This window comes from Haemorhous mexicanus, chromosome 2 (genome assembly GCF_027477595.1).
Source record: "Haemorhous mexicanus isolate bHaeMex1 chromosome 2, bHaeMex1.pri, whole genome shotgun sequence".
NCBI lineage: Eukaryota > Metazoa > Chordata > Aves > Passeriformes > Fringillidae > Haemorhous > Haemorhous mexicanus.
This window is the reverse complement of record NC_082342.1, coordinates 113,666,789-113,690,602: the sequence shown is the minus strand read 5'-3', so window position 1 is coordinate 113,690,602 and position 23,814 is coordinate 113,666,789. Positions and strand designations below refer to the sequence as shown.

Here is a 23,814-nt window from a genome sequence, read left to right as displayed (position 1 = left end):
TAGAGGGTTCCTTAGGCTGGTTCTTTCTTCACCATAGTTTGAAAGGCCAGAGGCATTCTGCTGCACTTTCTCCCTATATTAAAGAGAGATAAATCACTGGTGTTAATTTCTGGAGTCACTGGAGCAAGTAATTCCATGCTCATCTCTCCTTAGAAGTAAAAAAACATGGAAAGCATCTGCCTGCCCTATCTTTAGGATGCCTGGTAAAAATGTGCTCTTCCTTTCAACAGAAACAAAGTTTTCCAAATACCACTGAGGCTCCAGCCATGATATGAAATTCCATTCAGGTTTTCTTCCCACTCACCCAATAGCCTCCAGCTAGGTCCAGACACCACCTGTGCAACCACATAATCAATGCAGCTGCCTGTGTCCCTTGAGTGTGAAAGCCCCTCAAAGGACACAGCCAAACTGGGGTTAAATCCTGCAGGATGAGCAGCAGCAGCTCTGTTTATTCACTGTCACACACTCATTCTTAGGCTGTATTGCACAGCTGGAAGCTCCAAGGAAAACTTGTCTTGGTAGCCAAACTGACCAGTGCACATATAAACCAGGTCCTAAAAATACTTTTTTTTTGCATTTTCTTCACTGGCAAGCCTGCCTTTAAGGACACTCTGTGACTTCTGAGTAGAAACAAGAAAAATCCAAAAGTAAAATTGTTCTGTTTTTTCTGCTCCCCTTATAGCTGAAGGATAATTACTGCTGCCTTTCCCAGGAAACAGCAATCCAGTTATAGTAAGTATGCCTTTAAATGAAGGCAGTTTCTAATCCTGGGAAATTTGAGGCTAATGTGGAAGACTGGAAAAACTCAAAAGAAAATCTATCCAACCATATACAGCTGGTTTTAGATTTATCAGTTTTCAAAGAAAACCCCAAAACCCAGAAATCAAAACAAAAACCAACAACAACAAAACCAAAAGATTTACCCAATCTTTCTAGGTCTGCTAAAGACAGATTTGTGCCCATTTGTGGAGCAGACTGATACATCTGGCTTTTCTTCTTTCTCCTGGGGTTGATTTTTAAATGTCCTTTCATCATCTGTATTGGAAACTGTGTCTGCAGTGGAGGGAGAAAGAAAATAAATAAAAAGTGAACTTCTGCACAAATTACACAGCACGTCAAACAACCTACAAAAACAGATAATGAAAAAGCCTTGGGGGATCTTTGTAATAAAATAAAACTTTAGCTTGAGATGTTCCTCATTATCAGCTCTTGTCTTGAACTACACTTGCAGATTTTTCAGTGACAATATTTAATAACCAGAGGACCTGAAATTTAATTTTGAAATGTACATTATCTTCTGTGCTGGATGAAAGAATGTTTTCATAATTAAAATGTTTGCTCATCTAGGAGCAAGGTATGGGAAAGATGGCTTAAATAGATTTTTCAATGTATCTATTAAGTATTAAATAATGAAATACCCAATCTAACCACTGACATAATATCAACAACTTGCACACTTGCCAGCTTTACAGTTTCTGAAGCACAGTGATATTGGCAAGGTCTGTATTTTCCAAGGAACAAGTTTGCACCATGAATTTTTTCCAGTGGCAGTAAACCAGTCCCTCCCCTTATAAGCTAGGGGATAAAGCTGGCCATAAATGCTGCATCTGAAACACACTACCCAACAACTGTCTTCAGAGTGAAGGAGTGAGTACAAACCATCAAAGCATTCAGGAAAAATTCCAATTTCTCACACCAGTGGTCCTGTAGTACCCTGCAAGGTACCAGAGCAGCTCACCCACACTGGGCTGTGTTTGGCCAAGACAGACAGACAATTTACTGTAACTAAAAGTACAGGTTCAGCTTGTTTGAGATACCTGGGCAAAAGGAAAGTCTGAAAACCTGATAGCCTGGATATAGCTCATGATCCAGCAGACAGCACAGGAGCTCAAATTCACCTTTCTTCTTCAGTGTTGAAAAAGAAAATTTGAGTGATTTTTACACATCACTATCACAAATAAGAGAGCCAAAGGCAAAAAGTGACCAGGCTGAGATTTCTCCATACAGCCAAACTTCCTGGCAGAAACTGAGAATGAATTTTCAGAGTCTCTGCTGGGATTTACAGCTGACTAACACTGTCCACCTGTTTGAACAGTGAGTTTTCAGCAGCTCCCTATCTCCACAGAGATACTTCTCTCATATAGGCCTTACCTTTCCTGAGTATTAGTCATTCATAAATCACTGTATAGGCACAAATAAAAAATTAAGATTAAAATACTGATTATATTTCAGTCAGGAATAAAATACAAGTCAAACACTCAAGAAACAAGGTTTTGAACATATAAACCACAAGTAAATCTCACTCTTGAGGTCCCTACCTGGGAATTTGTGAAGGATTGACTGTCTGACAACATCAGTTCCAAGATTTGATTGTTTGAAGCGCTTTGCTCTCTCTTCAAAAAACCATTCTCCTGTCACTATCCGTAGCTCTCTGTAAGAGGAAAATGAGAAAAGCCAGAAACACACACACATTATCAAATTTGGCCAGCCAAAGCTACTGCAGTTCATCAATCAGCTGCCACACTCACAAATTCTGGGCAACATTTGCACTGTTCAAAATAAAGTGTAAAGAGATTGATTGTAGAGCTTGGAATAATAGGACACTTAGCAGAAAAATACCACCTTACTTTGTGAATGGAAAGCAATTTTTAGTAGATGGAAATTTACTTGGCAAAAAAGTGTCCAACCACGTTTACAAGATTTCTGTAAAGTACACAGAACATTCTGTCATCCTAGTCTTTTGTGAACTATTCAGTGTCACAGTTTCCAATATCTCCAAAATGACAAGAGACATGGAAACAGCAACACTGGATTGAGGGAGAAAATCCCCCACCAAGGCTCCTGCCAGATGAGTCAGCAGCTCATGGACCCTATGTGGTTATACAGAGGTTGCTGCAAGTCCATACAGATCTTTCATTTCTAGTTTTATGTGCTGACACTATTTGCAGTTTCTCCACATGGCAGCACTGCTATGAAGTAGCTGTGTGCCAGCAGCTCGGAGCAATGAAAATTTGTCTTTGCTGCTGTTCTGGATAACACTGCTTTTTCTGGTCTCAAATTGGGGGTTTGTGCTGGGTGTATTTTCATGTTGGTTGTTTGCCTTTTCCTGAATCAGTTTCATTATGGCACAGCACCACCATTTCTACTGCCTCACTACACACACTTAATGGTAAAAAGCTAATCATGAATACTCTAATAAAAAGCAAATAAACAAATAACCCCCAAATACTGAAAAGTGATTTAGCTCCAGACTAAATCAATTCCTGCTTACTGTTCAATAAAAAAACTTTCAAACCTCTACTGGAGAAGAAATCATCCAGTCTCTTGGGCATGAAAATTACTACAGATGGATTTAGGGCACTGATCAATATCTTCACTATTAAGTTATTTCTGAGTCATGCCTGAATGCAGTCTTACTTGAGAAAACACTAAAAATTACAGAATAACATCCTGACATCAGTGAAAAGACCCAATATTATCAGTTTGTCCTAACCTGTTAATGAATCATGCATCTTTCATGACTCACTAAAAATTAAAAAAAAAAAAAATCAAAATCCCAAATACATGTCCACAAGCACAGAAATAGATTATTGCCTTATCTTGTTGTTGCAGCCTCCTAGTGAAGAAGCCCTCCATAATTCATCATCACGATCACTCAGTCATTGTGAAAGGTATTAAATAAAATCTTTATGCTTCAGCAGGGACTTTTTAAATTGCTTCTGATGGTTCCAAACACTGAAAAGGATTCACTTCATTAGAAACTATGCCTGGCCTGATGGTGTAAAAATGTTTTTTTCTCAGAATGTGTATTTTCACAATTCTCTAACAGCACACACTTCTCTCTGCAGTTATTTTATTGCAAGACTTATGGCATGTTTAATATTTTGTATCAAACCATAAACCTTCCAGACCCTTCACTACACCATCAAATTCCATTGCAATGTGAATGACACATCACATTGCAGCATGATCTATCCAGTAAATTCATTTTTTTCCTCAGTTACTACTGAGTTTGACCACAAAACTCCACAAGTGCTGCTTTCCCCTTGGATGGAGATTTCACCCATCCCTGATATCTTACCAGAAATACTTAACTCGATCAAGGTCAGACAGAACACTGCCCACATCCTTATCCAGGGAAGCATCTTCACCCTTCTCCAAGCTCTGACACCCTGAAGGGGCTGTGACCTTCCCCCGGGGTTCCAGCAGAGCTGGAGGCTGCTGCACACAGAGCTCCAGGCTTTTCCAGCCAAACCCTGCATTGTTTGCACACAGCCCTGACAGTGACACCCTCCTGGGTTGCTGTGGTTTGTGGAGGGGCAGCTCTTTGCCACAGAGCCCCTGGAGAGCCATCCCCTGCATTTTCTGGCCAGATGTGAACAGTGATGAGGGAAAGGAAACCTCTGGTGCCTCCTGCGTCACAGGCACCCAGGGGCTCTCAGCCTGGGTGGAAGGGTGGCTGAGACCAGAGTGTGCTCGTTTTACTGTCCACTACTTTTGTGATCTGATGTGAGATTTGAGCCTGCAATAGCAGGACCAAGAGCTCAGGGAGAGTCCTGGGGGCTGGAGAGACTGAAGGAGCTGCAGACAAGGGAAGGATGGTTGGGGCAGCTGTGGAAGGAGACCAGGATGGAAGTGGATGGAGGACTTTGGGCTGTGCAAGGAAGGATCAGCAGTGCTGGTAGTGGTGGAGGCAGGTCCTCCCTCAGCATCCATCCCTGGGAGAGGGCCCTCCTCTCCTCCCTTCCACTGTGGTATGGGACCTTAGAGCTCACCTCAGACTCCCTCTCTGTGTCCCCACTCCATCCCACTCCATCCAAACAACCTCTGCTGCCTCTCTCTCTGGTAGGAAAGCAGCCTCAGGATGGGAAAGGCTGGCACCAGGCTGGCAGTGAGGGAGGAGAACTGTACAGAAGGGCTTTCCCTCCCTTTGCCATCCCTGTGTAACTACTGACCCAACACTCATCTTCCTCAAAACATGAGCTTTGCAGGGAAGGGACAGAGCAGTTTATCTGGGCAACAACAACTGATCCCTTTTTCGTCTGGCAAAGGATAACTAAGCAATCTACTTCTCTTAATAATCTCTGTTATCTGCAACCTGCCACTGTCAAACAGCTCCAAATTACACAGCTTGTGCCCTCTTGCTTAGCCAAGGGTGTTCATGGACATTGCTGGCAAACACAAATTGGGCCCCAAGGAAAGAGGAGGGTGCAAATCCTTTTTCCAGGGTTGAGCAGGCAAAGGAATGTGACAGTCACTACACTGGCAGAGCTGAACCCTGTGCCCATTCAGGTAATGACCCCAAACTGAGCTGCCCACCTTCCCCATTAGACTGATGTTATTAAAATCCACCTTCTCAGTGAGGTGCCACCTCCTTGCCAGGGATACTCTGAAGAGGCTCACACCCATTCTGCTCTGGCTTCACCAGAAGAACGAGGTCTGAGGCAGAACACAGACAACTGCCTCAGCTGAGGCACAAAACATGGCAAAGGGAGGGAGAATTGTCTTGCTTCAGTCAGGTGCTTCACCCGCCTGGCCAGCCCTGTTCATCCACAGTGACAGGGGACAAGCAGCAGGCACTGACATCCAGCCATTGAGTGCTGCATGAAACAAGGGGCCTCAGCCCTCACTTCAGATCTTCATCCTTATTTCCATCAGTGTTACCATCTTCAGATCCTAAATTCAGCTGGCAGAACATTTTTGCAAAAATGTCCTTACCCAGCAGATAATTTCTACAAAAATATCACTTTCGAATCAAATAAAGGGAAAGTCCTGAAGCTTTGCAGATTTGAATTTCTAGTATTGGGCGTATTTTCTATGTATGCTGAAAAATTCACACAAAGACTTGTTCATGCTATCTTTATCACCCATGTTCATGCTATCTTTATCACTCATACGTGTCAGGAGTACCTGTTAAAAGAATTTTTGCTCTACACATAAATAGAAATTACTTCAGATCAAATGATTGCCTAAGTCTCTGACTAGAAGTTTGAATTTAATAATTGCATTTGACATTCTGAATCAAAAAATTGAAGAGCAAGAGCTAAACAGTCTTCTAATAATAATAATAATGTTATTTTCATGCAATTTTGACAAGGGGAGTCTCTCTCCTACTGAGATAGAAGAAAGATGCACTATTTCAGATACAGGATTAAAATGAGCCCTTACTATCTAAAGAAAATGGACCCTTCCTGTCTTTCTGTTTACTCAATTGCACATTGAATCAGTGCTTGAAGTTTTGGCTTTGTAGTTTGCTAAATGGCCCAAGGTCCATGCAGACTTCAGATCATGCTGTGTGCACGTGTTTTCTTCCCTTTCTCAGTTAGATATAGCTCATGATGTAAACAACATGTATAATTTCTACCAAAACAGGATTTAGATTGGCCTTTCAAGGGGTTCAGCAGATGCTGAAGTCAGTAGCTTTAGGAAAAAAGGAAAACAGTGTTATAAATTGTAATAACAGCGATTTTTGCATGATTGCTCTTTCCTACACTCAGAACAGCCAGGAAAATTAACATTCAGGCAGTTGAGTACCACATACTTTAGGTATCTGCTAAAGTCCTTCTGTGTTAATTACTGATCCACCTACTCCCATCATCATGGGAGAGGGAGCAGGTGATGGTTCCCTGCTTCTTCCCCCTCTGTGATCTCCCACTAAACAAATTAATGACACTCTGCTCAGTTTAGAAACAGAATATAACCTATGGCTTGCCCCTCAAAAACTCAGATTTTCCACTCTCATTTTTGCGAGGCACTTCATGGTTAAATGTCTCAGTTAATAATAAAAAAATCCATTTCAGATGGAAAGTCCCAATTGTTACTTTCAATTATTTCTTTAGGGCAAAGCCCCACATTGTTAAAGCAGTTTCCTCTCCATTTGATCATCTTGTCTCACATCCACAGCAGATGCAAAAGATTCAGCCTACCTTCCTTTCCATCCCCTGTTTCTCAAGTAATTTTACTTCCTCCTCAGGAAGAAAATGTGGCAAAAAAGGCAAAACCAAAAGCTGGATAAAATGCAGCCCGTGTTTGAACACACCAAAGCCCTTATCACATACCCTCATCTTTGTATTAAATTCCACACGGTATTTTCTGCAACAGAAATTAATTCCACTGTAAGTTTTATTATGCTGTGAGGCTATTAGACAGAATTCTTTGACCCTGTGAAAAGAAGGCAAACTTGCCTAGAAGTTACTAAAATAAAATTATAAAAAATTTAAAAAGCATTTGCATACTAAAACACTGGAAATACCTCTATTTTTAGGCTCCTAATGGGAATAAACGTTACTAAGAGATTCTGATGAATTTTCATGACATGTTAAGACAGCATAATTATTTCAGAGATTAAGATAAATTTTCCAGTACTGCTTTGTTCTGTTGTAATAACTTGGGCTAACTAGACATTTGACATACAAAGGCAGTGCTCTCAGATACCTAGACACCCTTGCAATGGGAAGTACAGACAACACCAAGGTGTGAAATCAGCCTTTCAGAAGACAGCTGGAAGGGCTTTATTTCCCTCAATCTATTGATCATTTTGTCTGCCAAATTTAAACCACAAAGATCATAATTTAAGAAAATACAGGGGGGGGGAAAGATACTTTAATGGAAAGTTTCTCTTTTAACACCCGTGTTTGAAAGCTCCTGATGACCTCAGCTCCTTGCATGGAGGGAATGGAGCAGAAATCTTCCTTTTTCAAGTGCATCACTACATACAGGCTGGATTTACCTTATTAAATAGGGCAACAGAACAACTATCAAACAAAATCACAAGGATAAGGACTGTCTTGTTCTCTGACCTTCGCTGGAGAACTGAGTTTAGCTGAAGACTTAGCTCTAATCCATCCTGACCTGTAAATGCTTTGTCTTGAGACTTTATATTTCCCCTGGTAAACACCCATTAGGGGTAAAATCCAACTAAATAATTTTCTCTTTATGGACATTCAAGGGAGATATCATTTGACAGTCTAAACTGTAAGACAACTTACACATAAAGCTGTTTGTTATACTTTAAAATCCTGATGAACCTCTGTCACTGTTCACATTCAAATGTCTTTCCTCAAATTCACTAAATCTCTATTTTTGAAAGCTTTTCAGAATGCAATTAATGTATTGTAACAAGCTTCCCCATCACCAGAAGCTGTTTTTCAGGCAAGTCTGTCTCTGGAGAAATGGCAGATGAAATGCTCTAAGTGTTATTTTAGAGAAGTCAGATTCTCTTGTTGCCAGATGATGTTCTGATTGACAGATGAACAAAGAGACTGTATTATTAAATGAACTGGTGTCTCACCCCTACAGCCCCCATCATGTTACTATGTTATGCTTGGGGTTTTTTTAATTTGTTCAGATAATAATATTATGTTTTACCACATACTCATAAAATTAGCATCTTGAAAGTGCTGTTCTTCAAATCAAAGTGAGCAAGCTTGCAGTTTGCCACCTTTTTATCCTTTTTTTCCTTTTTTTGGTAGCTGGACATAAATCCACCACAACTCTTAAAGCAATAACAACTTTTGATCCCAGCCCACACGACAAAATGCCCTTTCACTCTTCTGAAGGCATCCCAAACTCCAGTGTTAGGACTGGACAGGCAGGACTCAAAAAGCTCATAAGGAAAGAAATGTCAAAATGTATTAAACAAAGCAACAGGCAGAAGGTGGCTGATATTACCTACACTCTTTTTATTGACACAAGTTGTTTCTGCAACCACTCTGAATTATCTGTGTAATTCAAGGTATTTCTGCAGTAATTTGTGCAGCAGCTGTCTCTTTGAATGACCACACTCCCCACCCAGTACCAGACCTTCTGCTCTGACACCAAATGTACTAATTAGGTTTTCCAACAGTTCTGAAAAAACTTCTGGACATATTTCTGCAGGTGTAATTCATGACTATGAAGAGGGCTTGTACAAGCTACTGCTATAACCATCACCTTAAATAGAACTTAAAAGACACTCTTGAGTACAATTTTGGGGAGCAGAGGCATGAACTAGTACAGCACCAAAATTGTAAAGGGCTCACAAACACTTTTCCCTGACTTTTAAGGGTCTCACAGTCTGCATGACAACAACAGTTTATCCTGGCTCTGCTAATGGAACAGCTCAGCAGGGGCTAGAGTCTATACAGCTATCAACATAACCAAGGCTGCTAAAACAGGGACAAAGGAGAGGGACAAGTATAAAAGTGTTCCAACACTCTTTGGAAAGCATGGTAAAACAGCCCAATTTGGCAGACACAAACAGTGCATGCAGGTCAATGCTACAGAGCTAAAAGATTTTTCTCCTCTTCCTGCCTTTTGTTTGCTACTTATAAAGCATAAATCTCTCTTAACACTGTATTATTTTCTCTTTCTTGTCTTCTGCCTTTTCATCTTGTCAAAGGCCCTATTAACTTAATCAGCTCCTCCATCAAATGTAATTAAAAAAGCCTAAAAATCCTGATTTGCCCCTGCATTTCTCACTTGGTAGAAAAGCAGAACTGAAATAATTTAAATGAGAACTATGCACAATGATGTAACTGAAATGCCTTTCCCAAACTTCCATCTCCACACTGCCCACACAGAAGATTATCTCTCTGTGTACTCCCAGCAATGTAAAAGACATTTTACATATCATTAACTGTCATGAAGTCTTGCAGAAACACTGCATATGAATCAAAATAAAGGGGGGAGAGAGCTTTCAATTTAATAAAGACTCTCAACATGGACAGAACGTTAGTGCTTGAAAAGTTCAGCACTTTGCAAGCAAATCACACCGTGGTGTGTAATAACCTAAAGGCAGGCTTCAACCAGAATTAATTGTCAGGGTGGTTGCTAGGACCACTGCTTGGCACACAGAACTGCAGCACAATCAGGAGAGGCAGAGCTCACACAGGCTTTGAGAAATTGCCTCACCCATCTCTCAGCCCCAGAGCAGGACCATCTTTGCTGATGTCATCACCCCAAGAGAGGTTTATCCAACCTGTTGTAAAACAGCATTCTGCAGCCCTTCCAAGTTAAGTCAATGTTCACACCATCTAAATTACTTCCTTTCACTGCAATTTAAGTATCACATTACTCTTCCTTCCCAAAGAGGGGCCTTAAAACAGCCTGTAAGCCACAGTCTCTAGATTTAAAGTATTCTCTTGCCTAGGCTGAATACTTGTGACTCCTTCTGTTGCTCTGGATATCCTGTGTGTTAATTTTCATTATTATCTGCTGAACTTTCTCCAGCTGGCCTGTATGAGTTCTGGTACACAGAAATGGGCAGGTACTCTACATAAAAGAGGATTTTATCATGTATTTTGGAGGTCATAATTTAGCTTGTACATCAATGTGGGATGCTCAATTTTCCTGCAGTGGAAAATTCTGTTGATTCATGTTCAGCTTTTATCCAGTACAATACCCAGATCCTTTCCTAAGGAACAGCTGCAGAAGCTGATTTTATTCTCATTTTATGATTCTGCAGCTGCATTCTTTCCCAAATGTAGCACTTCCACATGCCCATAGGGAGCCATCACTTGCTTTACCTTCAAACCACTTCTCTAAATTCTAAGCATCACTTTGAAACCCAGTCTTGTCCTTGAGCATGCCTGGAGCACCTCTCAGTTTTATGTCTCCTGCAGGTGTAACTGGCAAATCCATCTGCTGCATCAAGGTCCTTAACTAAAACATTTAACAGTAATAAGCCAGGAAACATTCTGCTCTATATCACTGGGGTTTTTTTAACCTTTTTTTTTGTTTGTGTGTATGTGTGGTGCTTTTTTGGGGTTTTTTTGTTTGTTTGGAGTTTTTTGGGCTTTGTTTTCTTGAGCTTTTTTGATAGTGAAATGTCCATAACCAATGCTGAGAACAGAGCTTTACAATTTTCCAGGCAGGTCTGCAATCACACTGACAGAATTTATTCCAGGGCACAGCTACCCTAATTTGTCAGCCTATTAGAAAGGAACAAGAGAGAGTATCAAAAGGTTAACTTCAGCCAAGTTATAAGACAGCAACCAATCCTCCTCTGTCGCCTGTCAAAGGTGGAAATTAAATTGGTTTTGACAGTATTTGTTCTTGAGCCAGCTCTTACTCCTCATCCTGTCACCTTGTCTCGCTTTCAAACAACACAGCTACCATTTGTTTCAGTGTTTTTAGAGAAATTAGAGGCAGTGTGGCAGGGTCAACAAATCCCTTTTCCTTTTCTTCATTTTTAAAGAGTAGCACTGTGTTTGCTGTTCTCCATGCTGTCACCTCACTTGCACCCCATCACTTCTGAAAGGCACAGCATTGACATTATCTCAGGAACTGCCTGAAGCAAAGTACAAGGAGCTCAGCCAGGCCCCTACTGATGTAAAATCATTTCACAAATCAAACAAGTGAACATTTTTTTGTCTTAAGAGGCAAGACACTGTCCTTTGGATGTTCCCCACTGGTTGCAGAGGACCTTAAGGCATCTGCTTAGAAATAGATGCAACCTTCTAAAGCTAAAGTTTGAAGACACAAACCCTAAACTCCATGCTCTGCTGTGTTAATTTTTCACTGTCTATGTAACCAAACTCTTGACAGAATTAGCGATTTGGGTTCACTTCCTGAAACAATTTACCCTTTCTGATCCTGTTAGTTTGAAGGTCTGTTAAAATATTCTGTCCATTTCTTTTTTTATTCTGTCTCTTTCTTACATCATCCAGTCCTTACCCCAGGATACATAACTGAGTTTTGTTGCCTGATACATTTCTCCTTTCCTTCATTCCTTCCTTACCAAATCAAGCTAAAAAATCCCATATTACCAAACTAATCTTTCCTTCATGGTTACCTTACCAAATAAAAAAAAAAAAAAAAATTCCATATTACCAAACTAATCAGGTGAATTATTCTTCCAAGTCATTGGAAAACAAGCACATTGAAACTGGCTTAGAATTGGGAAAAGAGTGCAGCAAATAAAAGCCCAGATAAGCCTCTCCCCTTGTGTATTCTCTGTAAGGGGATGTACAATGCTAGCACAAAATCAGTGCCAGGGCTGTTAGCTCCACACATGGTGTCCTGGTTTAGGGCAAATTTGGGAGAAAACCTCCCAGGGGGACCCCTCCAGAAAGCAAAGCCACACAGTCCCTCCCCACAACTGGTTTGGGAAGGATTCCTCAGAGAGAAGTGGAAAGAACCTGTTTGTTTAACAGGCACAGCACCCCCCAGCACACAAAATGAACAACACCAGGTGACACCACTCTGTCACTGCTCTGAAAAAGATGACAAATTCAGAAAGTCTCTCCTGGGGTGGTCACTCTGTTATCAGTCCCTCTGGTGCTGGGGCAGCTGCTGCAGCCTCAGGGTGCAAACTCTTGGTGTTTGCCAGGTCCCAGTCCAGAACAGGCTCGAGTGGTTCCAAAAACGGGAAAGGAGAAACAGTCCAGGAAGAAATTTGGACTGCTTAGCTAAACTAACTAATGAGCAGAAGCAAAAAGCAAGAGCAAAGCAGGAGCAAAGCAGGAGCAAAGCAGGAGCAAGAGCAAAGTGAAAAGCCAGGCAAAAAGCAAAAGCAGCACCATGTACTGTCCTGTCTGTGTGTCCTGCCAGCCGTGGGGGAGCAGCTGATAGCAAAACCAAAGCAAAACATTCACTCTTCAGAGCCAGCCTTGAAGGCACAGAACAGAATATCCAGCATGAACAGCACACACCAATGGGGATACAAGCACCATAACGTCACCCTGGGACAGGTGGTTATAGGAACGGCCCAACTTACGCAATCTTGGCACACACCGAGCACTTCCAGTGCCCCTCAGCCCCCAGCACACGGCAGGAGCTGCAGACCCGCAGCTGGCAGGTCTGGCACAGCTCTCCCCTGTCAAAAATGAAGCCCAGGCTCTTCTGGCAGCGAGCACAGACCCTGCTGCTGTCCTGCTGACAGTGGCGGTTTCCGCCTTTCCTTCGCACCTCCAGAAGCTCATTTTTCAGTTTCCTAGAAGTAAAAAAAAAATAAAATCTTTTAATTTGGAGGTGCAACTCAACGATCTGTAAGAACTTATTAACAGATTAAGATTTTATGCTTAAAATATAAGACATGAGTAAGTGCAATTGGTTTTTTTGTATTTCTTGACACACACATGACACAGAATAAATCTATTCCCCAGCTGTCAGACATGCAGTCAAGAGGAAAATCTGGTAGATCACTATGAGTAAATGCAGATAGCTGAGCAGTTCTGGACAACTGATAAACCATCTTTGCTTGTCCTTCATCAATAATTCAAGTCATGCTGAGCCCAGGTTGACAGCAGCTCAGAACTGAGACTATCCAGGGCATGCACAGAAGGAGAAGGAAATAGTCTCTGTAATTAGTGTGCATTTAATAATATGGCAGTGCAGCATTAGCTAGGAGTACATATGCAGTTGTGTACCAGTTATTTAAAGCCTTAAAAGAGCCCAAAGCAAAAGATCTAAATAGGTAGTGATGTTATGCTCTGATGCCACAATCAAAGTAAAAAAGGAGAATGCCATTATAAATAGTGTGACTTGCAGATCTTACCAGTTCTACCACTGACTCTACAGAATAAAAATATTTGTGTTTAAGACTAAATTTTGAAGTCTGCAGTTTCAATGGCCAATGAGTTGGGCTTTAACAAGAAAACAACTGTGGGATGTAACTGAGCTCAGTGGCTGCTAAGTTCTTTCAGTTTTACATGCCTGGGTGTTGCTGTGTCCCCATTACCCCACCCTGCCCTATGCTGTCTTTCCTGCCCATCATCAACGAGTCATGCCCTCAAAGTCCCTCAGTCATGAAGTCCTCCAGCTCACTGAAATCACTTTCCTCTGTGCACACACAGATGCTTAAGAGGGGATTTTAAAACATTCACCTACAGATCAGAAAAAATGTGTCAGAAGAAAATCACATGGAAGATAAAACCAATGAAAGATTGCAGACTGCAGCCCAGTAAAGGAGGCCAGGAACATTTCTTGGGCCACCAGGGAGTCAGCTCTGACAGAATCAGGTTATTTGTGGATACACTGCCTTGCTAAAAGACTGGCCAGCATTTTGCTTCCCACTGGGATCCCATGAACAGCAGCTGCTCTGCAGCCACCTGACCTGTGGATGCTCAGCCTCTGACAGCTCTATAAAAGGGCATGTCCAATCCCTCCAGGCAGCAACTGCAAATCCCAGTCAAGGGTTTTGCTCTGCTGGCCTCTATCCAGAAGTGAGTGCTTCATCCAGCTTCAGACCCTTCTCCCACATCCAATCCAGCCTTTCTCTCATGCCTGAGCCTTCCAAACTCTGTCCAGGCTTCATGTGCTTTCCTGGTACTTTGCTAACTGTTCTTGCAGTTTATTGATTGCATCTTGCATCTCCCCAATTCCTGCAGAGATGCTTTTGCTGCCAGGCACGTGTCCCTTTCCTTCTGTGAGTCAGCTCCAAATGCAGAGAGTGTTGTGCTGGGCTGTGAAAACTGCCAGTGGTGCTGGGTGTTGCCACTGTGCACAGAGAAGGGAGATGATCCCTATTCTTGCCAGCCTCATCCTTGGATCTAGCTTCCAAACATCAAAAGAGAACTCATCTACTTCTTCTGGACTAAGAGCTAAAGGCAGCCCACCCCCAAAATGCTCTTGACCACCCCATTTTCAAAAGAGACACCACATCTATCTGTTGAATAACAAATACACCTTCAGGTGCTTGGGAAGACCTCTAATTACCACTGAGTTTACGGTCAGCCACATCTCACTAAGCATCAAACAACATTCACAAATGTTTAATGATTTACTGTCACCCTCCAGCAATGTGGAGATGTCAGAGATAAAGTGCTGTGCCTCATGGCCACTTCGAGTACCAGCTGACCTTAGGGAAATTTGTTAAGATTGATTGTGCTTTCACACAGTCAGAGGTATTGCAGCACTTTCCAGGTTCAAATTCACCTTGCCCTGGACTTTTGCCATGACCTCAGGAGCTGGAATTCCACAAGATCTGTCTGACCCGTAAGGACTGAGGCCAAGAAAATGTTGTGCACGTTGGCCTTTTCCACATGCTTTGTCACTGGGTCCTCCATTGCACCCAGCAGCAGGCCCTCACCTTTCCTTGCTTTCCTTTTGCCCTCATTTTCTCAACTGCAATGTTCTCCTCTTCATCTCCCCTAATTTAATTGCCAGACTGGACCACCACTTCTTTACCTGCTCATTGGTCATTCTCCCTCGACCTCATCTTTTCTGTGGTCGCCTGTCAAAACTGTGACTTTTTATACAGCAGAGCCACTGAGGAATGTTCAACAGAGAGTCTTTGAGAGACAACTGCATTTTTACTTTTTATTCAGGTTTGCAATGATTTGGTCAATCACATACCAAAGAACAAAAGAGGAACAAATAATTGTTTCAGTTTCTTTTACCACTTCAGTATCTGCGTGGAAACCAAGCACCTGATCCTTACCCAAGTGTCAGAGTAACTCAGAAGATGAAAAATTGTTAATCCTCAAATCTCAAAAGGGTTAAAATACTGAGCACAAGGAAAGGCTTATTCTTTCATAACAGATTTATTTCCTGTGGCTTATTTTTACTGAAAAAAATTAAATTAATCATGACCCATTGCATTTCAGGAACTTGACATGCAGTTATTGGCAGCTGTCATCTCTTTGGAATAATCACTGTGTCCTGTGCACTGCATCCAGGTGCCTAATAATGAAACAGAGCCTCCACTGAACTCCTTTCCCTCCAGCCTTCTCCCTCCCCACTGCAACTTTCAGGCCCTTTTGTGCTTAGTTACAGGTATTGTTAGGCACTAAATCTGTTTCAAGTAATTCCAGTTTAAAATTGGGAAATGTCTATAGGCCCAAAACAATAAACAGAGCATTCTTTTTAATAGTTTGCTTACAGATCAACATGTTGAAAAACTTATCAGCGTTCTTGTGACATTACAAAGACATTATTCCTACTATTCAGTAGTGGTGATTGCAACAATATTCCCCAGTGCTTATGTGAAACACAATCCAAAATTCTTATCAGGTGATAGCTGATCTGCTAACAGTGGAAATCCTGAGAAGTGTTTGTTTTCTTGTTTTTGAATGTAAATTGCCTTTGATGACTTCCATGGAACTGAGAGAAAATAAATCGACCCACAGTTACTCCACTCAATAAAAAATAAAAAAAGAAAAAATTAAAAAAAACCCAAGGAGTGCATGGACAGATCCACTGGATATGAGCATTCGAGATTCCCTGTATTATCTGTTGAGCTTAACTTCTGATTGACTGCAAAAAATACATTAATGTCTTAAAAAAATAAAAAATGAACTGTCTCAAGGGCCAGGAAGAGCAGGAGGAGGTGGGTGAGTAATTTGCCAAAATCCATCATCATAGCAGTCCCTAAACAAGCCCAGCTGAGCTGCACTGTTTCACTGTACTGAAAAGGGATAACAAGTGCAGCCTGGAGCTGCCCTGACTTACCACTACATTATTTCCCAGGGCAGGAAGCAGCTGGGTTATAAACACCCAATTTCCTTGTGCCAGTCTAACATTTGCACTCTCCATAATTTTAAAGGAATGCATTTAAAGGCAGAGTTAGATATTTTTAATCACAAATATTAAACAAGAATTTATCTTTATCCATCTTCTCCTAGTAATATGAAAGGGAAAATAAAACTCAGCAGAAGCCAATTTAATGGGCTTCTGAGAAAAGGAATCCTATAATTCATTGAAGTTTCTAAACCTTTTATTACAATGGCTGTTTGATGAAAGATAGCTATTAAAAATAAATTTGATTCTGCCAAGTTTAACAGAATATATAGCCATTTTTCTAAACTATGAATTTATATTAAGATCCCTCTGCTGTCTGAAAAAATATGTCAAGCACATTGGAGAAGAGCTCTGTTGTAACCAGGATCCCAGGTAACACTGAATGTCTCAACCTGACCCTTTCCAAAGGTGGCCTAAAAGGCCAATGTAAAGTACAGCAGGAAAAACAAAAAAAACCAAACCAAAACAAAAACCACCCAAAGAAACTGGCTCCAGAATTCATAGCTCTTGGCACAGTTGCCAGAGGCACAGGAATCCCTGAGGAAGTCAGGACCTTCCCTATGGATGCTGAAAGCAATGAGGCAAAGGCTCTTGTTCCTTCACAAATGCAGCCTCAAGAGATGAAATATTCTCAAACCCCTATAACACTGCAAAGAGGAATCAAGGAGAAGCCTTAACAGATCCATTTCTTATTAAATTAAGCTTTACCCTAGAGATTATTTATCCCTGAAAAGTAAAATGGCTATACTGCTGCAAGAGGCAAGACGTTCTTTGCATAAGCCATCCACTTAAATGAATGACATAATTTCCTTTAACTCTGTAAACATTACCCACTTGCTTTATGTTAGGTTTACTTTTTCTTTAATACCAAACTGACTGGCTTGGATGTTTTTTTTCTATTTCAGTAGGATTTTAGAAAACTTTTCTTTGAATTTTTTTCTACCTCATCTCCTCTCCATTAAAAAAAATACAAAACCAAACTAACTGTTAAATGTAATAGCATACATAATTCCTGAGTTTGAGTTTCAGATTTCTCCTGGATCTTCTTTCTCCCCATTTCAAAACCCTTTTTCCTCTGAACATGTAGAGCAGCATAATCCAAGCCTACCTAATTTTATTTTGCCATACTAAATTTCCAGAGTTCAACAGGTCATAAAAAATTGAATTAAAAATACAAAAAGGGCAACTCTCTCCCTCCCTCAGTCAATTATTATTAAAGAGTTTGGCAGGAAAAAAAATTGAATTACTTTTGTACAGATGAATAGAAACATCCTTGTTCTGAACCTGTGCAGCTGCTAACTTAGATACCTGAGAATTTTTCTGTGCAGGAACTGGCATCGACATACTTGAGTATGAGGAAGAAAGGCAATTTTCTTTCCAGACTGATTCTCAGTACTTTCTTCCAGATTCCCTTCACTGTCTGGCACAGTATGGAGGAAATAACAGTAAATATTGTTGGGAATTCACAAAAAGAACTGGGCTATTACCAGCTTCCATTGAGGTCTCCTTGGATTGTAAAATATGGGTACCTGAAGTATTTTTTATACTTACTTAATAAGCACAGGTTTTCACATTTTGTTTATGTAGCAGATCAATGTGATAAAAATTGTGTTAAGAGTACCCAAGGATGGAGGCACATTGATGACAACATTAGGAAACAAGCAAAGAATGAATCTGCAGAGAAAAAGAGATCTGGCATAAGGAAGGACAGAACAGAGCCCAGTGAAAAGAGGGAAAGGAGGCCTTGGAACTGAAATTACACTGGCTATCATAATCATGGTAAACTTCCATAGAAGGAACTTTTTTTGGGTAACTCACTCACTCATCCTCTTAAATAAAAATGGCTACTAAGATTGGAAAAAAAAAAAGACAAAACAACAAAACAGACCCCCTGTTGGCTTCTTGCTAGTCCTTAATAAAACAGATTCTCCCAGCACATGAAAATTAATCACCATGAGAAATTCTTAATTCTTTCACCCCTGCAGGATTGTGGTTCTCAGTGAACACAGGACAGCAAAATAAGCACCTCTACCCTTAGAGTACTGGCTGTAGTAACTACCCTTGATAGAAAAGCCTCTGATTCAAAAAATAACAATGTGTTAGACTGTGTTAAGTACACCTCACAAATGACTGGGCTGCCAGACAGGCATTTTGCAGCTTCCAGGTACAGATGGCCAATGTGCTTTAACACAAGGGCTCTCTCCTTCAAATAGTTATAAGCAGTTTTTCAGAAACACAGACCATGCACCATATTACATATGTTATTTTGCTACCATTCTGTGCTTATAAACAAATCCAAATGTATACTCAGCAGATAAAGCCCTTCCCATTCCCAGTCCTCCAGCTTCTGCTTTTCTCAAGTACTTGCCTGGAGCCACCACCTGGTGGTATCCATGCTAGCATTTTCTCCTATATTACAATGAAGTTAATGCCATAAATTGTTTCCAAGGATCTCTTTGGACTGATAAGAAGATGTCATTTTAGTCAGATGAAAAGACAGGAATGCTAACTTTCCTTGTCAGTACAGATCTCTGCTGACAGAGAGGTTCAAGCCACAACCCATTAAAGCTTTTCTCTTGGACAAAACTGCAATTTTCTAACCACAGCAATTTTTATTCTGTCTCCTCTAAAAGCATGGCATTCATAGCTGTGCTCCATAAAGATTGGAAAGGAACTTTGTATTTTAACCCTAAGAAAATTGTCAAGGTAAGAATTAATGATTTTACTCAAATAATCTTAGTGATTGAAAAAAACATGATGGTAATTCAACTGACATCAAAAGCATCACAAAGCAATGTTTAGAACACTTCAGGTTATTTGTGCAAGTAATCTATTAACAGCTTCGAATCAACATTCAAAGAAAACATCCAGTCATACAAGATGCAACTGAGAGTTAAGAACATAAATCATAATCTTTATTAAGGAGGTTATTTGTATTATCAAAACTAGAAAAGTTTCTGTGTATTATCAACACAGAAAAAAGACTTGATGACTTCTGTGTTTCTCTCTCATGTGGGTGAAATAATAGTGCATCAAACAAAAACACAAGAAGAGCCACCTGCACTCCAGAAAATGAGTATGAGCAGCCATAGTAAAAACATTCCTCAACAATTTCATTATTAAAACATCCTCCCACATTTACCATTGCTTTCACAATGAATAGAAAGGTCTTTTTCAGTTACAAGGGCTTTTGAAAACTAATAGGAAGAGAAAAAAACAATTGTCAAGATAGATTCAGAAGAGTGGAACAGGTTAATAAGAATTCCTCAGTACAATGTACAAGCAAGCTTCTTCCCAGAGTGGAAAATGCTTTGAAAATAAATAAAAAGGGACTTGCTCTACTGCAAAGTACTTCAATAAAGTGTATAACAGATTGTACCAAATGGAATTTTAAAGACAACAAATGTTCCCCTGAAGTATGCTTATAAGCCATAATTATAGATCCTTGCCAAGTTGTACTGAGAAAGAAAAATTAAAAAGCCTCATAGGAAGCAGTTAGCTATCAAATTCTTTATAGTTTTTATACTCTGGAAATCTTTTATAGACCACATTCCACTGTTATCAGGCAAAGTATGGTCTAGTGACAATAAATAGGAAGTCCATTGATTCACACACAGGTGCTAGAAGTGTGCATAAGCACCACATTCCATCATTACTTATTCTAATTAGCATTTTATTTCAGATTAGCTTGAATTTGAGTATTTTCTTAGGGTACTTTTTTACCAAAATACTGATAAGCCAATACCACCTGTATTTCACTGAACTGTGCTGAACTGTCCCCTCCAGGGGTGCTGCAAATTCCCAGACTCAGCAGATTTGGCAGGGAGAATTCCAGCAATGTCATAAAAAGCAGAAAAATTGGGGGGTTAAGACATCATATTTAAAAAACCCCAGAAAACAGCAACAGAAGAAACCCAAAACTAACCAAATTAAACAAAACAAAAAACCCCACAAAACCTCAGGAGTTTCAATTTTCCATTTGAGATTGGGAAATTAGAATAGTAGAAAAAGCTTTCAGGGGCTTTAGGAATGCAGTGATCTGATACTCTCCATACTGATGCCTTTGACAGATGATTATTGGCACATCACACATTTCCAAGGCCACCACCTCAGGAAACCAAAATAATTTATTTGAAATTTTTATTTTATTACTAAACAGAGCAGAGTGCTCTGGAACAAACAGTACTCCATCTGTTTTCTTTTTCATCTCACAAACCATTAAGGAGACAAATTGATCAATTTGCCCACACCACCTTAAAGAAACACCAGCTCCAGCCCCTCTTTTCAGATAAGCCACTGTGCTCCCCCAGGTAAATGGCTGCACACCAACAGGGCATTGCACTTAGAATGGGCTCAGTTGAAGGAGAAAAGCTTTCAAAACCTGTGGCTAACCCTGCATAGATTTCCAAATAATGGAAATTAATTAAATTTCCATTAATTTTCAAATTATTAAATTTCATTAATTTCCAAATAATGATTATTAACAGTATAAGCTTCAGCAGGTGCTGAACATACACCTTTGCAATGTCTTAAATGTCTTTGTACAATGCCTAAAATGTTTTTAGAAAATAAAAGGGAAGAACAATGCAGCCTGGCCTTGGGATTCATGGACAGAAACCAGCAAAGGCTGGAAATTTTTCCTCTGTCACTTGTTACATTCAGCAGCCTCACCAACACCCAGTGCTGCATCCAGCCACCCTAAACCTCTTTCTCAGAACCAACACTGTATGAGCTCCAAAAGGGCAGTGGGGGGAAGTGAAATGCAGCAGCCAAACCATCCTTGAAAAGCATAGGGACCTTTCCAGAACTGACACCTAGCTGAACAAACTCAAACTGAGCTTTTTAAAACTGCTGACTCAGTCTGCCTCCTCCTATTGTTCTCTGAGCTTCGGTTTTTACTTTTTTGAATAGAAAAAGAATACATGGACTCTACTAATACCCTGAGATTCTACTTCTCCCAACAGTGACTTTTGAGGTAAACACCTGAGATTTTAAATTTTATTTATTAGCAAATCTAAGTAATTTGAAAAATGAAGTGTCCCTCCTCCCTGTTCTGTAAGCATCACAACAAAAAGAAGGAAACCATCATGCATCTGTCCCATGCTCTAGAAACTCCTGAACAGAGGCAGATGCCAAATTCCTGTCCCTCTGGCACCTTCCAAACTTCTGTCCTTCAGTCAGCTCTGAAGACAGGCTCTGTGTGCAGCTCCTCTCATAGGAAGAGAGTTCAAGAGCCTTACTAAAACTTCTCATTTACAGGGGGAAATTCAGCCAAACCAGACTAAATTTACACAACACAATTTTAAATTTAAAAGACACTGTTGCCTGTTTTTGCATTTGTTATCTTTCTTATACTTTTGTCTTGAAGCAATGGACATGATTTTTGTTTGCTGAGAACCATACAAGCAAGCAATTTTCTTTTAAACACACTTCACTTGAACTTACAATTACCTGTGTCACCGTGCAGCACTCATCCTTGTATGAGGCACGTAGAAAACCTTCACTGGGTACCACAAAAACATCTACCAACCATATATACAAAAGCAATAAAAAGAAGGGTTACCTGATTCTTTTATCTTCAACTTTTTTCAAGTACTCATCTCTCTTCAGTACTCCCAAGATTGTTTCCCTTTCGTGTTCCAACAGAAAGGACAAATTGATGATCTCCGAGTGCTTCGTCATGGTCCTTCCCCAGCCACTCCAGCAATGACCACTTTGCCCAGTCAATACTGCAATTATTTATTTGCACAAGTCCAAAGGCACCTTTGTGACAGAGTTACAAGATCCACACAGTCAAGAGGTATTTTGAAAAATGCTTCTTTAAATTAACTGGGTGTCAAGATTGTATTGCTTTTCCTTCCAGCTACACAAGAAAAAAAGGGTTCTCCTTTGTTTCTTCCTTGGGAAAGGCAGTCATGTTCCTGGTTCCTGGCTGTCCCTTGGGTCCTGGCTGATGCTCACTCCAAGGCTTCAGATTGCATCCACTGCAGCTGCAGAATCAGCTTCCTGAATAATTGTAGTTTGGAGCCACAAAATCACTGGGTATATTTACATCAAACTACCTGAAAGTCAAAACAAACTGTGTGGGTGCTTTTGAAATTACCATCAGAGTCTGATTTGACAAAAGCTAAATCTAGCAATGGTTTGGAAGCCACTGAAGAATGGCCTACAGACTTATCAGATTGTCTTAAGGGCTACTTAAACACAACTGGCATAAAAGTTTGATGTTTTTCACTAAGGAAAGAGTAAAAAAATCCCTGTTCCTGCAATACAGATCCAACTATCAGGTCACTTCCATAAGTAAAAACACAGGACAGGAAGGTGATACATGAACTGAAGCACACAAGTCATTGCAAGGCAGAAATACAAGTCAGGAGTGCCAGTTTTGAACTTCTTATCACTGAAAATTGGGAAACAAGCACACCGTAGACAAATAACTTTTGGTTAGATTGCTGTCTTAGACATAGCACAGCTAAGTAATAAAACCACACATGGAAAAAAAGACTTCTATCATCTGCATTTATTTTAATAGGATAAAGCAGCACACATACCCATCCAAAAAACCCCAATGCTGGACCATTAAGTTTGTTCTTCAGTTCTTGAAAAAGGTGTATGTATTCATACCATAAGACCAAGTTACTTGTAAGCAAAAGGAAGAAATCCAACATGTGAACTCTTCTTTGTTATTATCAAGAAGGTCAGGTCCTTCCTTGAACTGCTTAGAAAAATGCCTGGTGAAAGCACTTTGAACCCAACCAGATCATAACATCAGCAGACTGGGGACCGTGGGGCATCAACACAAATCTCACAGAGTCATTGTTTGTCTGGTCAAGGAGCTCTGAAATTCTGTTTGCTGATTTTCCTTGCAGGGACAGCATGGGTGACATGAAGCATTATTTTCACAGGCTTTTCTTTTTTTTAACTGGGGATAAAAGGAGCAGGTTTTATTGGAAATGGAAATCCAAGAGGTAAAGGAGAAAGACTGAGTGAAACAATTAGAAATTTGGGACAACAAAAGTGTTAAAAACTATCTCTGACCCATGATTAACCCATTACTGGGTTGATGAAGTGCTACAGGTAAGCAGGGTTCTTGCAGAACCCCAGTGCAGTGGGATGGCAGGCAGGCTGCCAAGAACACTCTATCCTGTGAGATATTCTGGCATGGGGAATTCAGACAAGATAAAAACTGCTTGATAAGGTAACTTGACATCTGGTAACTTCTTCTCAGCTTTTCTTTTAACTTTAAAGAGATTAGTATTCCTACCAGACCATACAAAAGCCCCAAATATTCTCTTTGACTAAGTGTGTTGCTGATCTTTGAATGTCCTGGGAGATTTTTCTCTCAGTGCAAGAAGACACACATAACATCCAAAA

The 23,814-nt window shown here is 40.4% G+C and overlaps 1 protein-coding gene across 7 annotated transcripts in view; it reads right to left on the bottom strand.

Annotated features, from left to right (window-relative positions):
* SYTL5 (synaptotagmin like 5) overlaps positions 1–23,814 on the bottom strand; it is an 80,177-nt gene that overhangs the window by 32,115 nt on the left and 24,248 nt on the right. For all 7 annotated transcript variants that reach the window (XM_059839960.1, XM_059839963.1, XM_059839964.1 and 4 more), the window contains exons 2-5: positions 22,004–22,502; positions 12,698–12,913; positions 2,319–2,431; positions 924–1,053 (exon numbers count right to left, since the gene is read on the bottom strand). In XM_059839960.1, the coding sequence (XP_059695943.1) occupies positions 924–1,053; positions 2,319–2,431; positions 12,698–12,913; positions 22,004–22,122 (578 nt within the window). In that variant the 5' untranslated portion in view covers positions 22,123–22,502. The remainder of the gene's footprint in view (positions 1–923; positions 1,054–2,318; positions 2,432–12,697; positions 12,914–22,003; positions 22,503–23,814) is intronic.